The sequence below is a fragment of the Armigeres subalbatus genome, chromosome 1 (assembly GCF_024139115.2).
Source record: "Armigeres subalbatus isolate Guangzhou_Male chromosome 1, GZ_Asu_2, whole genome shotgun sequence".
Classification (NCBI taxonomy): domain Eukaryota; kingdom Metazoa; phylum Arthropoda; class Insecta; order Diptera; family Culicidae; genus Armigeres; species Armigeres subalbatus.
The window spans coordinates 162982433-162998801 of NC_085139.1; the positions used below are offsets into that span (position 1 = coordinate 162982433).

At 41.2% G+C, this 16369-nt stretch overlaps 2 protein-coding genes across 2 annotated transcripts in view; both read right to left on the reverse strand.

The window, feature by feature from the left end:
- LOC134205454 (endoribonuclease Dcr-1) overlaps positions 1-16369 on the reverse strand; it is a 194522-nt gene that overhangs the window by 56361 nt on the left and 121792 nt on the right. The gene's annotated exons all lie outside the window — the stretch shown is intronic.
- Positions 221-16367, reverse strand: LOC134205463 (uncharacterized). The gene is made up of 2 exons (XM_062680725.1): positions 16148-16367; positions 221-725 (listed from the first exon to the last, which is right to left on the reverse strand). Exons 1-2 carry the CDS (start codon positions 16223-16225, stop codon positions 396-398), a joined length of 408 nt encoding a protein of 135 aa, XP_062536709.1. The 5' UTR covers positions 16226-16367; the 3' UTR covers positions 221-395.

Below are 16369 nucleotides of genomic sequence, written 5' to 3' on the forward strand. Positions count from 1 at the left end.
TTCATTTCTTGAATACTTAAAATTGCATACTTATCAACTGAGGCGTAGCGAATATAAACACATTTATCAAGGGATCAGGCAGAGATGAAGAATTTAAATAATAGGGCTCAGTGATATTACCGCCATTTATTCACTCAAATACGATGCTCAGTTGTCGCCACCTTTCGACTCATAAAAAGAACAACTTTTGAAATAAACGCAAAATTAACAAGGTGAACCATTATTTGTAGATGATCTTACAGTCAATGTATTTTAGGCATACGGCTCTTACATCACTCATAACAGATATCGAATACAAGAAGTACATTATACACTAAAAACAACAAGTAAGCAAGTAAATAAAAAGTATTGAATACGCATCTGACTCCAAACTATCGTTGTTTCAATTCCCTCCTTCACAAAATCCCATAACGTTCTTTCAGTTTCCCCAGCACGCCATCGTTGTGCGTATTCTGCGAAAGCACAATGTCATCGAGAGAATTTTGCTCCATCGTCTTATCGTTGCACACGAGGCAATGTGCACGGGCCGCGTGCTGCTTCAGAATCAGATCCTGGGAGATGCTCGCGGCGATGGTTTCCTTACCCAACTGCTTCTGAAGGCCGGCCGAAAATCCTTGGTGCTGCGCCAACTTGAAAGCCATCGCAAAACCGGACCGATAGCCTCGATCGAAATCTTTCTGATAGATCGTTTCACGACCATCGGAAAGGCCATCGGCGAATCCATTCTGTGGGTAGTATTTACGAATTGGTTTAATTAAAGAGTCAGTAAAAAGTGGAATAGATGAAAATGGTGCAAGAACGCCATACGGGGCAAGATCGCTAACAGCGAATGTTGCATCAGTAAGCATTATTTTTACATTATTTAAACGAGGGAAGATGCTCTACAATGTAAAAGGGTAATGAAACTGCAAAACCGAAATAACCTAAACAACCTAAATAAATAATAGAAGAAAACTTAGAAATTTGTCGGCTTGGGGTAATACTGCCAATTCTAACAATACAATATTTAAAAGGCAAATTTACATCACTTGTACATAATCCATTGAAGTGAAAAAAGGATAACTAATGTTCAAACCAAGTTCAAAACAGTTTTTTGAGTATTTTATGAATATTGCTCGTCTTGCCCCGAGGGGGTGGCGAATTCGCCCCTTACAGCAAATAAACGTCTTGAAAAACATATTTTTTAAAACCAATTAATAATATGTTTAAACTTTAATAATCAATATTGTTACATGGAAGTCGTTTGCTAATTACGTAAGCATATATGGAGAGAGCGGGGTTTGATTTTCTTATTTTTCATGTAATCAAAAAATAATTTGTATTGGAAAAATCTTACAAGGGGTCCGAATAACCAAGAAAAAAATGCTTACGTTATTAGTGAACGAACACATGCTAGTATTAAGAAAATACCCAAAATAGATGGCTAAAAGACAAATCTGCAGCATGCGGAGGATTTTTAGTGTTCCACAAGAGTCAGAGCTTAGGGTGGCGTTCTTGCTACACGTTCCCATATGTTTTGATACCGACAAGCTAGGACAATACAAAAGCTAAATGATTAAACCGATCTACTAGTGCGTCAATGAAGTCTACCGATGTGCTTTACTACAGGTGTGGCCCAAACCTGTAGAGAGAGAGAAACTCTCAGCTGGGTTGCCGAAGATGGCCGAAGGCAACCGAATGTGACGTCACGTCTGGCATACTCAGTACAATTTTTATAACAGACGTGACATTTCACTCCGCCCGCCCACTGTGGGTGGCGACGTTTACATTATTTTTTCTATAATACAGACATAGAGGACTTTGGCCCACACCTTTACTGAAGCACATCGGAAGTCTACATAACATGTGTATGGTTTGTCACGGTTTTTAAGAAAAACACACTTTCCCCTTGCGTGGTTGGCGTAGTGCAGCCATGGACCGAGCTGAATGGAGAAGTCTTTTATGTGCAGCACAGGCCACTCCGGCCTTAGTCTGATGATAAATAAACACTTTCCCCTGAATGATTGGTAAAAGTAAAAAAGTGCTGAAGTTGTACCGAAACGCTGGCTGAATGCTATCTTTTTTTATTGGGCCCGACCAACAGGGACCTAACGGTGCCTATCACTAACTAATATAGGGGAAGAGCACCCCAGCAACAACCACCGCGCATGACCCGCAATGCTCTTCATATTTACATACGGAGGTCTCCGCAGAGCTCCCGCGACGTGTTTTTCGTCGGGGCGAGCTAAGTGTTTACATAATCACATTAGTCTCCACTGCAACCGTTGGTTTTTGTTTTGTTTTTGTTTTTTTTTATAGAGGGATGAGGGATGCATACAGACACCTGAAATTATCACTCAGGGAGTGGGGTTGGCGCTGAAGGCAGAAGGCCAGCTCGCCGGACCCACTAAACCCACCCAAGCAACAGAAGGTTACTTGAGTTACCCTCTCTACTAATACCCTGGTACCCCCAGAAACTGCCTCCTAGCATTACTTCTGGGGAATAGGCAGTACTTAATGTACTCGCTCATTCACGCTCACACAGGTACTCATCCCGTATGAGTCTTACTTGGGTGCTCTCTCTAACACACCCTGACACTCTTTCTGACGCACCATATGAGTCTTACTTGGATGCTCACCCTTTACGCACCATGTGAGACTAACTTGGATGCTCACATTACCACCTGATTCACGCTCTAGCACACAAACCGGAGACTTATTTGGGTGCTCACTCTAGCTCACCCTGCCACTCCTCTTGACACACGCTCTGACACACCATGTGGGACTTACTTAGGTTCTCACTTCTGACATGCCATGCGAGTTTGACTTGGGTGCTCGCCCTTAACATACCATGTGAGTCTGCCTTGGGTGCTCACCTCTAACTTGTCACGCGAGGCTGACTTGGATGCTCACTCTACTCACCTCTGCCATGCCTCGAGGTGTCGATAGCGATAGTCTATACTAACACCTATGCGCTCATTCTTCTGCCATGCCTCGTGGAGGCGACTGCAATTGCCACCCGCTGCGACACTCTTACCTCGACATGTGCAAACCTCTCATTCACTTCCCCGCGCTCAGCCTGTTTTCGCTCTAACTAACCAATCACAAGTTAGTCATGCTTGTCGACTGCTGCTCGGCGCGCCAGATTCTCTGCAAGCTGCAGGCAATCTGAGTGGTTGCAGTCGAAACTGCGTTCCAACGCTTGGCACATCCTCTGGATAAGGGTATCCGAGGTTGTGTTCCGACCGTAAACGTCTAGCATAGCTCTTCTGTCGACGTCTGGAGCAGGTCAACGAATTCCAAGAGTCACTTTACTTGGTAATCATTGACTACGAAAAAGCTTTCGATCGTCTCAATCACGAGAATATGTAGGGCGCCCTGAGACGCACCTAAACGACTTCGAATTGGCTGATGACGTTGCACTTCTCGCGCAACGGTGCTCTGATATGCAGAGTAAGCTCAACGACCTTGCCGAGCGCTCCTCTTCGGCAGGTTTAGTCATCAACGTCAACAAAACCAAATCGTTGGATGTTAACACGGTGCCTCCTTCCAGTTTCACAGTAGCTGGCAACCAGTGGAGAATGTTGAAAGCTTCCAATATATTGGTAGCCAAATGGCGTCAGACGGCGGTACCAAGATCGACATAGGCGCACGGATTAAGAAAGCAAGGGCTGCCTTTGCAAGTTTAAGAAATATCTGAAAAAACAGGCAGATAAGTGAACGCACCAAAATAAGAATTTTCAACTCTAACGTGAAATCTGTGCTGTTATACACTAGCGAAACATGGTGTGTATCAATGGAGAACTCTCAACGGCTGCAGGTGTTCATTAACAGATGCTGCGGTATATAATTCGGGCTTGGTGGCCTCACCAGAACAGACATTCGGGATCGAAAGTGGGGCTGGGTCGGCCACACTCTACGTAGGGGCGGAAACGAAATCTGTAAACAAGCATTAGACTGGAACCCAGCGGGACATCGCAGCAGAGGCAGACCCAGAGGCTCATGGCGGCGAAGCCTCAATAAAGAAATAAAAAAAGTCGACCGAAATCTAACCTGGCAACAGGTTAAAGCGATAGCCGGGCAACGCTCAGGATGGACATCTTTCAAGTCGGCCCTTTGCACCACCGGAGGTGTACAGGATCCATAAGTAAGTAAGTTTCGTCCAGGGTTACTGATTCCTACATAGCATCATCTTTCGCTTGAGATGCCGCTCAGCTATGAATAGCACAGCTTTTGTTTGTATGTCTTCGTCACACGTGAGAACACGATACGCAATGAACCAAACCATGCATTTTGGGCTTCCCTTTTCATCCGTGCTTTTGCCAATCACTGAGTTACCAGTAACTGCAAATTGGAAGCAAATGGCACTCACCAGTTATTTGTATCTGCACGGATTCTTGCTTTGCGTATAAAGTGTTCATCGCATTCCTTGTTGATTGCATCACGAGCGATGGATCGCCAAAACGCATCGCGAGTGATGATGATTGAGTATGATTGGAAGTTGTAAGGAGCGTTACTCAGGATTCTCTTATGGTTACCTAGAGGTTCTGCGTTAGCCTTTCGGAACATTTGAAGCGCAAGCCGCGTGGGTTTGTATTTAGTACATGTGGGTGTTAATTATTGTTATATCGCTTCGAACTTAAGAGATAGACGCATACAGTATTCATCAAAGTTATTTGGGAGATCTAGGGCTTCTAGTTGAAGGTGAAATCAGATGCATCTGCTTGACAGCGCTAGAGTATGTGCGACGACGTAATGGGGTTGAAACTTATACGATTTAACGCTTTAACAGGCAGATGAATCCAAACAATAAATTAAAAACCCAGATTAATCCACCTAGCAGTGATGATGCCTTTCTCGTGCATTATAAAATATATTGAAAGAATCACATTAGAAAGGTCAAAAAAGCTCTTTAGGAGAATAGATCACATTTTTCGATCATTTTGCATGTTTTTGCATTAGTTAAAATGTATTGCCACCATTTTTGGTTTTTTCGGTTTTGAATTTTTTTCCAAGGGGGGACCCTTGGGAAAAAACAATGATTTTTCAATACAGTAATACCTCGATATAACGTAACCTCGATATAACGTAACCTCGATATAACGTAACTCGATATAACGTAATTTTTACCTCGATATAACGTAACTTTTTTTTTGCTCCCATTTTTAACAGTTTACATTATAAACGTGATTCATTGAGTATAGAAATATTTTTTCAATTCTAGGCCACTATAGGACCATCCTCAACAGACATAGGGTGGAGGGAAGAATCTAAGATTTTGAGACGTGACGTCACATTCCAAATGTTCACGTTCCGACATATCCTCTCTATGAGGCTGTCTGGGTTCATTCATTATCATTCATTTAGTTTACATCTTAACAGAAAACACTGAATCAGTAATTTGACGCTTCAATACACGGTTCGAGGCCGCATATCTCCAACCTCGAATGCACCCCTCGCTCGCCAAGTCGTTCTGCACCTGGTCAGCCCACCTCGCTTGCTGTGCTCCACGACTGCTTGTACTTGCCGGATCTGGGGCGACCACCATATTTGCAGGGTTGCTATCCGGCATTCTTGCAACATGTCCTGCCCATCGTACTCTTCCGCTTTAGCTACCTTCTGAATACTGGGTTCGTCGTAGAGCTGGCAATGCTCATGGTTCATCCTTCCCCGCCACACACCGTCTTCTTGCACATCGCCAAAGATGGTCCTTAGCAGCTGTCTCTTGAATACTCCGAGTGCTTGCAAGTCTTCCTCGAGCATGGTCCAAGTTTCATGTCCGTAGAGAACTACCGGTCTTATGAGCGTTTTGTACATGATACATTCGGTGCTGGTGTGAATCTTTTTTGACGGCAGTTTCTTCTGGAGTTTGTAGTAGGCCCGACATCCACAGATGATGCGCCTTTTCCAACATTATTTTCCTACCAACATTATTTTCAGCCGTTAGCAAGGATCCAAGGTAGACGAATTCATCGACCACCTCGAAAGTGTCCCCGTGTATCGTGACATTTCTTCCCAGGCGATCCTTGCGGCGCTCAGTTTCGCCCATACACCACCAGAGCAACTTTTGTTACTTCACGTTTCAGGGGGTGTACAGTTCTACCACCTTTGCAATTTATCGGCCGATAGTGTCCATGTCATTCACGAAACAAATAAATTGATTGGAACTTTTGACAATCGTACCCCGGCTGTTACACCCGGCTCTCCGCATGTCACCTTCTAGTATAATGTTGATCCACAGGCACGAAAGTCCATCACCTTGCCTGGAGTTTTCTCTCGAAATCTTCTCACAGTTTTGCCCCCCATCCACCATTGTTTTGATTAGTCTGGTAAGCTTCCCAGGGAAGATGTTCTCGTCCATAATATTCCAAAGCTCTACGCAGGCTATACTGTCATATGTTGCCTTATAATCGATATACAGATGGTGCGTTGGGACCTGGTATTCACGGCGTTTTTGGAAGATTTTCCATAAAGTAAAGATCTGATCCGTTGTCGTTAGGCCATCAACGGAGCCAGCTTGACAATTTCCCACCCATCCGGACCCATCTTGATGACCTCAGCTCCGATACCATCCTTACCAGCTGCTTTATTGGCCTTTAGGTGTTGGAGGGCATCCCTAACTTCCCTCAAGGCTGGCTGGCCTCCATCGTCCGTGGAACTGACGTAGTCATCTCCTCCGCTGCCTTGACTTTCAGTGCCTGTACTCTCATGACCATTCAATTGTTCCTCGTAGTGCTGCTTCCATTTTTCGATCACCACACGTTCGTCCGTCAAGATGCTTCCATCCTTATCCCTGTATCCCTCGGCTCGCGGCACGAAACCTTTGCGGGATGCGTTGAGCTTCTGATAGAAACTGCGTGTTTCTTGAGAACTGCACAACTGTTTCATCTCCTCGCACTCGGCTTTTTCCAGGCGGCTTTAAGTGTATTCCAGCAGTCCTCAAGAGGGGCCTTAAGAGCTCTTCCAGCAACACTGCCTCGAGATACTGCACGTATGCAGTGGCGACATCAGGTTGGTTTAGTCGCTCTAGGTCGTATCGCGGCGGTCGTCGGTACCAAATATTGTTGATGACTGATAGGTTTAGGCGCAGTTTCACCATCACCAGATAGTGATCAGAGTCGATGTAGGCGCCACGATATGTCCTAACGTCGATAATGTCGGAGAAGTGCCGTCCATCAATCAGAGCGATCGATTTGTGATTCTGTCTGCTGTGGTGATCTCCAGGTGTACCGATATGGAAGGCTGTGTTGGCCGTTTTTGTTCGTCAGCTGGTGAACTTTCCAAAAGTCGGTCTAAACTTATCCTCTTGGTCAACCTGAGCGTTCAAATCTCCTATGATGATTTTGACGTCGTGGCTTGGGCAGCTGTCGTACTCACGTTCCAGCTGCGTGTAGAATGCGTCCTTATCATTATCAGTGCTTCCGGAGTATGGGCTATGGATGTTGATTATGTTGTAGTTGTAGAACCGGCTTTTGAACCTCAACCTGCGCATTCTCTCATGAATCGGCGACCACCCGATCACGCGCCTTTGCATATAGGCCATCACTACTCAAGCCGTTCAAAGCTCGTGTGTGTTGCCGCTGCTTTGATAGATGGTATGATTACCTTTAAACGCACCATTGATCTCTTCCAACAAACCTCCTACAGCGCTACGAATCCACGGTCCTTGAGCACATCACCGAGTATGCGTGTGCTTCCGATGAGGTTGAGAAATTTTCAGTTCCACGAATTTTCCCTAGGTGGGCACCACCGAGTTTCAGTAAACATGATTTTTGCTGATATCTCAGTAAAAGTGACGGTTGCTGGGATAATTTAAATATTTTGCAGAGAATCAGTAGCTCACCGGCTTTAGATATTTCATCCAAACCCTTACATGGGATGACTTCGACTGGGCATAGGACTCCGACATGAATCTTATCAACCATCTCGCCCTTCTGCATCCTATGGATGCAGTTGACATCTTCTACTTGACCAGAGAGTATTTGCTCTCCTTTCATGGACTTTGGGACATCCGCGTAGCTCCGTCATAATATCATACTTCTACAAGCACCTCTTTTTTTGCCGCAGCAACCTCCTCTGCTGCTTGTTTTAAGAGTCACTTCGTTTTCATTTTCGACTTTTTAGGGATGGCAATTTCCCACCAGGGACGGTTGTCCTACCGATGAAATTCAGTCGGTGGGAATACTACACTTAAAGTTTTGGGGCGGCATCCTGCACAATCTTACTAACTTTAAGAGTCGCACCACCCACTCCTTCTAATCCCTTCTAATCAATAAGGAGGCGTTTCTCACGTTTCGCCTCCTTACTAGACATTAGCAGAGGCTCCCACTGCTGCCTAGCCATTGTAACTAGGTCGCAGAGAATCAGCACGACGAGTTTGGAATATTTGCTGAAGGTCTGGAGGCCTCCATAAACGGCATGATTATGTCCGTAATCTCCGTTACCACGTCACCTTTTGGGTGCTCCCCCTCTTTACATGGTTGGCACGTTTTTAGAGATTGATCAGAGTGGCTTCGACTATTTTCGAGTCCGCGGGACCTCCTCTAACCAATCTACCATAGACCATCATCATAGAAGATGTTTTGGTCGCCAAAGCGTGGGAGATAGTTTCAGCTGACTCGATTCGCAAATCTTACAATATTCTTTACAATCTATCTTCTATCTTCTTATATATATATATATATATATATATATAATATATAAAACTCAATGTTTGTATGTATGTTCCAGCATAACTTCTGAACCCATTGACCGATTTCAACCAAATTTGGAACACACATTCTTTATCTTAAGGAGACGACGATAGGGGGTTAGGGGGTTATGGATGCTTTTTGGAAAAGGGGGAGGGTGTGGGGGGAGGGGTACTGCTAAGTTATCGATCAACTCAGTGTACCTTTTGAACGCCTTGGTCGATTTCTACCAAAAATGGAACACACATTCTTTGTCTTAAGGAGACGACGATAGGGGGTTGGGGATGCTCTTTGGAAAAGGGGGAGGGTGTGAGGGGAGGGGTATTGCTAAGTTATTGATCAACTCAGTGTACCTTATGAACCCCTTGGCCGATTTCAACCAAATTTGGAACACACATTCTTTATCTTAAGGAGACGACAATGGAGGGGGGCTAAACATGTTCTTTGGAAAAGGGGGAGGATGTGCGTGGAGGGGTATTGCTTAGTTATTAATCATCTCAGTGTAGCCTCTGAACCCCTTGGCCGATTTCATCCAAATTAGGAACACACATTCTTTATCTTAAGGAAACGATGATAGAGGGGGTTAGGGATGCTCTTTGAAAAAGGGGGAGGGCGTGGGGGGAGGGGTATTGCTAAGTTATTGATCAACTCAGTGTATTTTTGGCCGATTTCAACCAAATTTGGAACACACATTCTTTATCTTGAGGAGACGATGATAGGGGGATTATGAATGCTTTTTGGAAAAAGGTTGTGGGGGGAGGGGTATTGCTCAGTTATTGATCAACTCAGTGTAACTTCTGAACCCATTGGCCGTTTTCAACCAAATTAGGAACACACATTCTTATTAAGGAGATATATAGGAGATATATCATATTAAGGAGACGACGATAGCGTGATTATGGATGCGCTTTGAAAAAGGGAGGGTATGGAGGGAGGGGTATTGTTCAGCATTCGATCAATTAATGGAAGTCTTGAACCCAATGACCGAGTTGAACTAAATTTGTATCAAATATTGTATGTCCTAAGGAAACAACTTAAGTGGATGTGGGTAGGTAATTTTAAAAGGGGATGGTGTGAGAGAGGGGTATTGTTTAGTTATCGATCAATTCAGCATAACTTTTGAACCCATTTACCGATGTCCACTAAATTTGGAACCCGTATTCTCTGTTTAAGGAAGACTATATCAGACTGAATAGGAGTGTCATAGCTGAATGAGAGAGATGGTATATTTATTAAACGAACAGTTTAGTATACCTTTGTACCGCATGGGTCAATTCAAACCAATTTTGTAAAAACATATTCTCTGCCTAAAATTATTATATAGAGGCTGGGAGAAACTTTTGGGATGCAGGAGGTTGTTGGGGTTAGGTATTGTTCAGAAAACGTCTTAATTTAAAATCCCTCTTATTTAGTTCATTCGAGGTTCTTTCACATTGTACAATGCTCCGAAAACAAATTTCCCGAATTCCTTAAAAATAGCAAATCCTCGACAATAACATTTTCCCGTTAATAACATTTCCCCAAAAATGACTTCAACTTCCCTGAAAATGACATATCCCTGAATGAAGCAGGCCATTAACATAACAATATTTGGCTTAAGGTCATTTGACATGAAGGGCATTTGGGATAATTATGAACAGCATCAGAAAAATCTTTCATAGAAAGCATGCATTTGCTGGGTATAGAGCAATGATTATTGTTACCCTTCATCGGAATCATGGTTTGCCCAGTGAAAAGCAATAATTAATGTGTTTCCTTCTGGATGGTGGATGTGATTGCTTCTTTAAAAGTAGGCATTTGCCCGGAATAAGGCAATGGTGGGTGTGATCCCTTCTTTAAAAATGGGCGTTTGCCCGGAATAAAGCATCGGTGGATGTTTTTCCTTCTTTAGCAAATGACGTTTGCCAGGAATAAGCCTATTCAAACCAAAGATCCCTTTTTCTAGATCAGTCAATGCTTCCAAAAGCCTTTTATTAGTCAAATGACGAAGTATCAATAAGTTAACACAATTACTCTGTTGACCAATTGGTTTTATCTTTTTCTGATTGTAAAAAACTGAAAACCAAACTGGCAATTCCGAGCAAAGCCGGGTACATAAAGCTAGTCCTCCATAAAGTCGAGAATGAGGATGATGTACCACTGTCAGTCTTAAGAGGCACACTGAGAAACATTCATGAGAAGGTAGCATACCGACACCATGCCGGTGACAACACAAGGCAGTCAATATCAACGCAAGAAGAAGCATCCCAAGTAACATTTAAAGTTTTATAACGCTCTTGAAGAGCATAATTTACTCTACAAGAGTGTGATAAAACCAGTATAAAACCAAAATGTTACTAGGGATGTCATGTCACAATCTGCGAGTTTTGGAAATGATAACGAATATGTAAACGAGTTGGAACAGGCAGCCCTCAATGGGTTCATTATGGTAATCAGATACTCGGAATAGAGCAATTGGCCACTGACTAATCAGTTCTCGCTGCGTCAGATGCGTACTTATATCATGGACATCGTAATTAAAAAGCAGCACTAAAAAGGCTTCAGTGCAGAAATGTTGTTTTGCTATTTCGAACTGGTTTGAGAATTGTTATGAACTTGAGTTCTACTTTCATGAATAAAGAATGGTAATCTAGAATAATATTAAATTTAGGTTTATTCTTATTTATAAATTATTAAACGAATACTGATTGAAGTAATATTCTAAGATAAAAAGTAAATATGAAAACAGAAATGAAAAAAATAGATAAGCAAATAAAAAACAAAAACAAACATCAAAAAAAAACCCAGATTAATCCACCTAGCGGCGATGATGCCTTTCTCGTGCATCGTAAAATGTACTGAAAAAATCACATGGGAAAGGTCAAAAAAGCACTTTAGGGGGATAGATCGCATATTTTCTATCATTTTGCATGTTTTTGCATTAATTACTATGCATTCCCACCATTCTTGAAAAAAAAATTTTTTTTCGATTTTGAAATTTTTTTCCCAAGGGGGGACCCTTGGGAAAAACAATGATTTTTCAATAATTCCGAAATGCAATGTCCGATCAGGCCAATTTTCAATAGCAAACAATGGGACCGCATTCCCCGTCGAGTGCAACTTGTTGCGAGTAAATCGGGTAATGCTAAGTTCCAAAAAGTGTGTCTACAAAATTTGTACACATACACACATACACACACACACACATACATACATACACACAAACAGACATCACCTCAATTCGTCGAGCTGAGTCGATTGGTATATAACACTATGGGTCTCCGAGCCTTCTATCAAAAGTTTGGTTTTGGAGTGAAATTATAGCCTTTACGTATACTTAGTATACGAGAAAGGCAAAAAAATCAAAGTTAAGTAAGAAAGGTTGGAACACCCTGGTGGATGAATAACATTGATTTTAGGTTAAAATTCTTTTATAAAAAAAGATTTAGAAAAAATTTTTGGAAAAAAAAATTTGCTTCGATATAACGTAACGAAAATAAAAATTGAGTTACGTTATATCGAGGTATGACTGTAATTCCGAAATGAAATGTCCGATCGAGACAATTTTCAATAGCAAACAATGGGACCGCATTCCCCGTCGAATGCAACTTGTTGCGAGTAAATCGGTTAATGCTAAGCTCCAAAAAGTGTGTCTACAAAATTTGTACACATACACACACACACACACACACACACACACACACACACATACATACACACATACAGACATCACCTCAATTCGTCGAGCTGAGTCGATCGGTATATGAAAATCGGCCCTCCGGGCCTCCTATCAAAATTTTGTTTTTGAAGCAATATTACAGCCTTTACGTACACTTAGTGTACGAGAAAGGCAAAAAACAACAATAAGATACAATGTTTGCATGGTATTAAACTCAAATGTATGTTTGTTATACATTAAACAGTTCAGAAACATTAGAAAATGGTGCCTTGCAAGCGGGACAATATTGGTGGCAATATATTTGCCACTGCCTTGCAAGCGCAATTTCAGCAGCAACAAAAATAAATAAAAGATTTTTAAAAATTATGTTTTACGTGAAACAACTCAAAACAAGGCACATTACATTTTTTAGTGAAGAGTCCTAGTCGGGAAACGCATTATCAATGAAAAACATTTTTTCAGTTTTGTTCCCAGGGGGGACCCTTGAAAAAAAAAACGCAATTACGTCGAAAATCCAAAAACCAAATATACAAGAAAGGCAACGCATTTTTCACGCTAAACACCCCATAATCTAACACAGGAGATACAAAACAAATTAATACCAAATATATCTTTGTCGTTTTTTTAACGAATTACAACTGAAAATCCATTTTTCACTCGAAACTTACGACCTATTCGTAAAAAAAACTTCTCAGATTGACATTTCAATTTTTATGGATTAAATTCATCTGGAGTGTTACTAGATATGAAATATAGCTACTAGATTCATTTATTCTTCATAAAAGTGATTTTTAAATAATTATAAAGTTCATCACTGATAGCTACTGCTTGGTGGTACACGTGTGAATTTGTTGCTCCGAATTTCATATTTGTGATTTTTTATATTTAAAAACTTACTCACTTGACTCCGAAAATAAGTATCATGGAAGATTGGATTAAGGCATACCGTCGTTGGGGGTGACAATGGGTCTGGGGTGAGAATAAGCCAGCGTCCTGTCCTCAACGACAGTCTGGAGGTCGGAATAAAATCGTTCTTATAAAAAAAGGTCTCTTATAATTCAGTTTTATTGTTCTGAAACACGCTAAATCTAATCTACAAGCATTTTATGTAGCTGAAACGGTGACCCATTCTCATCCCCATTTGAACCACTGTTACTCCCGAAGACGGTACCTAATAACACAGAGAACAGACATGGAGGCTCGAACAAAATTTTTCGATTGCTATTGATTGATTGTACATCATTTGCTCTATACATCATTTACCCCATTTAACCTATACCAGGAGCCAGAGTTCTGGTAATGGTAATGGTGGGGCACCAGTAACTTTAATACACACCAAGTCTCACTGGCGTATAAAAACACAGATTTCACCTTAGATTCGGAAATATTCGAAATGTAATGCGTTGGCTAATCTCATTTCAATTCTCAAATTTCAGAATAAACATTCAATTTGGTGGGTCACGTGCCACATCACACCCCAGTTCCATCAGTGCCTACACAGAAAAAAAATCCGTGGTAAAAACTACTATTTTGTAGACTACGCTCTGTTTTTGTTTGTTTGTTTGTCTCATAAGATTGTCACTATAGAACGTCGTCAGTTGGCCATTTAATACATTACAACAGCTACTACACATGATGGTATAATTGCAAATATAGATTACCAGGTGACAGATGGTGTTATGTTGTTGCGTATGTGTATCAATGTGGTTCAGCATAAACACTAGTTATATCTGCTGTTCAATATAGTAAATTTTCTATGTTCCTTCCACACACACGAGGTGGAGAATACACCCAACCGACGGTTGATAGATTTTCTAACAATTCTGTATAAGAATCTACCAAAACCTGTATAAGAACTGGGCATATGCGAAATTGCTAGATTCTTATACAAATATTGTATAGGAATCTAACAATATTGTAAGCTTTTCTTACATTTTTTGTATATGAATCTAACAATTTCACATATGCCCAATTCTTATACAGGTATTGGTAGATTCTTATACAGAATTGTTAGAAAATCTAACAACCGCCGGTTGGGTGTAGCCTTGAAGAAATTTAAAGTAGATAAATAGAGTTTAGTATGGAGACACAATGAAAGCTCTTTTATTGTTTTGAACTGAAGAATGAGTCAGTGGTACAAAAAATCTATTAAATATTTCATGCATTTTTTATCCGAATTTTATATCGATGAGATGCGTAGTTGGTGAGAATGGGTGATTTGTCCATACAAGGAAATTTATTGTACTTTAAATGTTGTGACCCCATCTCTTTCAAACAGCACCGCCTTTTTAGTACAGGTGAAGACAAATTGGAAGAAGCACTCCGCGCCCTATTTTAGAAATCTAAGACTTCCGTTTGGTGCCAACTTATTGAAAACCTATTGGAATATGAATTTTTGCTATCACGTTGAAATCTTGGCTAATGTTCTACCCCAATTCATAATTTCTTCAATGCATTAGAATAATTAAATTCTTTGAACAGTGCTAATCACATAAACCAATGTGGTAGGATGATGCACAGCACACTCTTCTTAATAAGAAATGCAAAAATGCCATGTTTACCAGTATTAAATATATCCTTATAACAATCTCAATAGAAACTTGCATAAACACGCAATAATTAAATAACGTTAGATTTGTCATGCTATTAGTAATCTATGGTAAACTACGACGAGCAGCGATATCATTTGAACCTCGCTCCATACCTCCCATACCTAGGTAGGTAAATTATTCTCCATCCGCATCGCTTGCTGTCCGTTGCAATGTTGGCCGGCGCACCGCGATGATTCAATTTTTCTATCATCATCACCACTCATCGCCAATCTTCATCGCATCCGATCGCAAATCTCCAAATTCTGCTGGAGATAAATCGAGGCCGATGCAAAAGCAGTACGAACAGTACAACACTTTTGCACACACCGGAGTCACTCACCACATGGTGATGAATCAAACCCGAAGCTAATGCAGTACGAATAAATACGAAACATATTCATACTGGATTCACTCGTCAGCTTTGGGAAGATATATTTTGTGCGGTTCATTTGGCGCTTTGATGTTGCATGAGGAAGAAGCAGAAAGATGATAATCGAAAAAATCTCCAAGGGAAACCATACGGAGAAGTTTTTAAAACTCTTCGCAAAAATTCTAAAAGCAATTTAATTAAAAACGGTAAGCAGTACGGGGTTGGACTTTTCTTATACTGTGTTTTAAGTGTAATATTAGAAAATAAAATTTCGAATAGAAATATTGTGGAGATTTTTTCGATTATCATCTTTCTGCTTCTTCTTCTTCATGCAACATCAAAGCGCCATTCGGGATGCATCGTTTATCGTTCTTTTCCGATTCCGTTCGCAATATATGAGTGAATGCGAGATACTTGATGCGATTTCCAGTAACCCTGGTTTCGTCAACACCTGGGCAGTACACTGCATGCCATTTTGAAGTTTTCGACACTCGGTCCCGAATTATGCACAAAACCAAAAGATATTTTAGTTACTAGATAAAGATTGTCGCTTCGGTTCCCTTTGTTCTGCTGTCCGGAACATGTTGGGTACCAAGCTGTTAAATCGTATGGATTTTCCTTCTTTGACATTTAGCTCCCCAATCCTTGCCAGCAAAAGATGTTCCGGACAGCGACGACAGCGACAATCTTTATCTAGTAACTAAAATATCTTTTACAAAACCAGATGAAGTACTTTCAACGCTCAAGAAAAATATGAAATACATATAAATAAATCCTGTGCACAAAATTAAATTGCCTATCCCACCCCGTATTCTCCTGTTTGATATGCTTTACTGAAAACGCTGTAAACAAAACATACCTGTATAACCGGCTGCGTGTTGCGCACAAAACTTTGTTCTAGAAGAGCTTCATCGTCGCTATTTATTGTGGTACTCATATTATGTTGAATTTAATGTAATGTTGAAAACTTTCTAACAAACTGTTGAACAAAACTAACAACTTAATTTACGCGTGCTGTAGGTTTGTTTACTTCTGTTAAATTTTCCTGTCACTGACTCCCGTGCTCCCGTGCAACCGTATG

Excerpts from the sequence above, each read along its gene's own strand:
- LOC134205463 (XM_062680725.1), bottom strand. The coding sequence starts at position 16,225 with ATGAGTACCACAATAAATAGCGACGATGAAGCTCTTCTAGAACAAAGT. Across the intron at positions 726-16,147 it reads ACACGCAGCCGGTTATACAG|AATGGATTCGCCGATGGCCT; the intron begins GTATGTTTTGTT and ends TACTACCCACAG.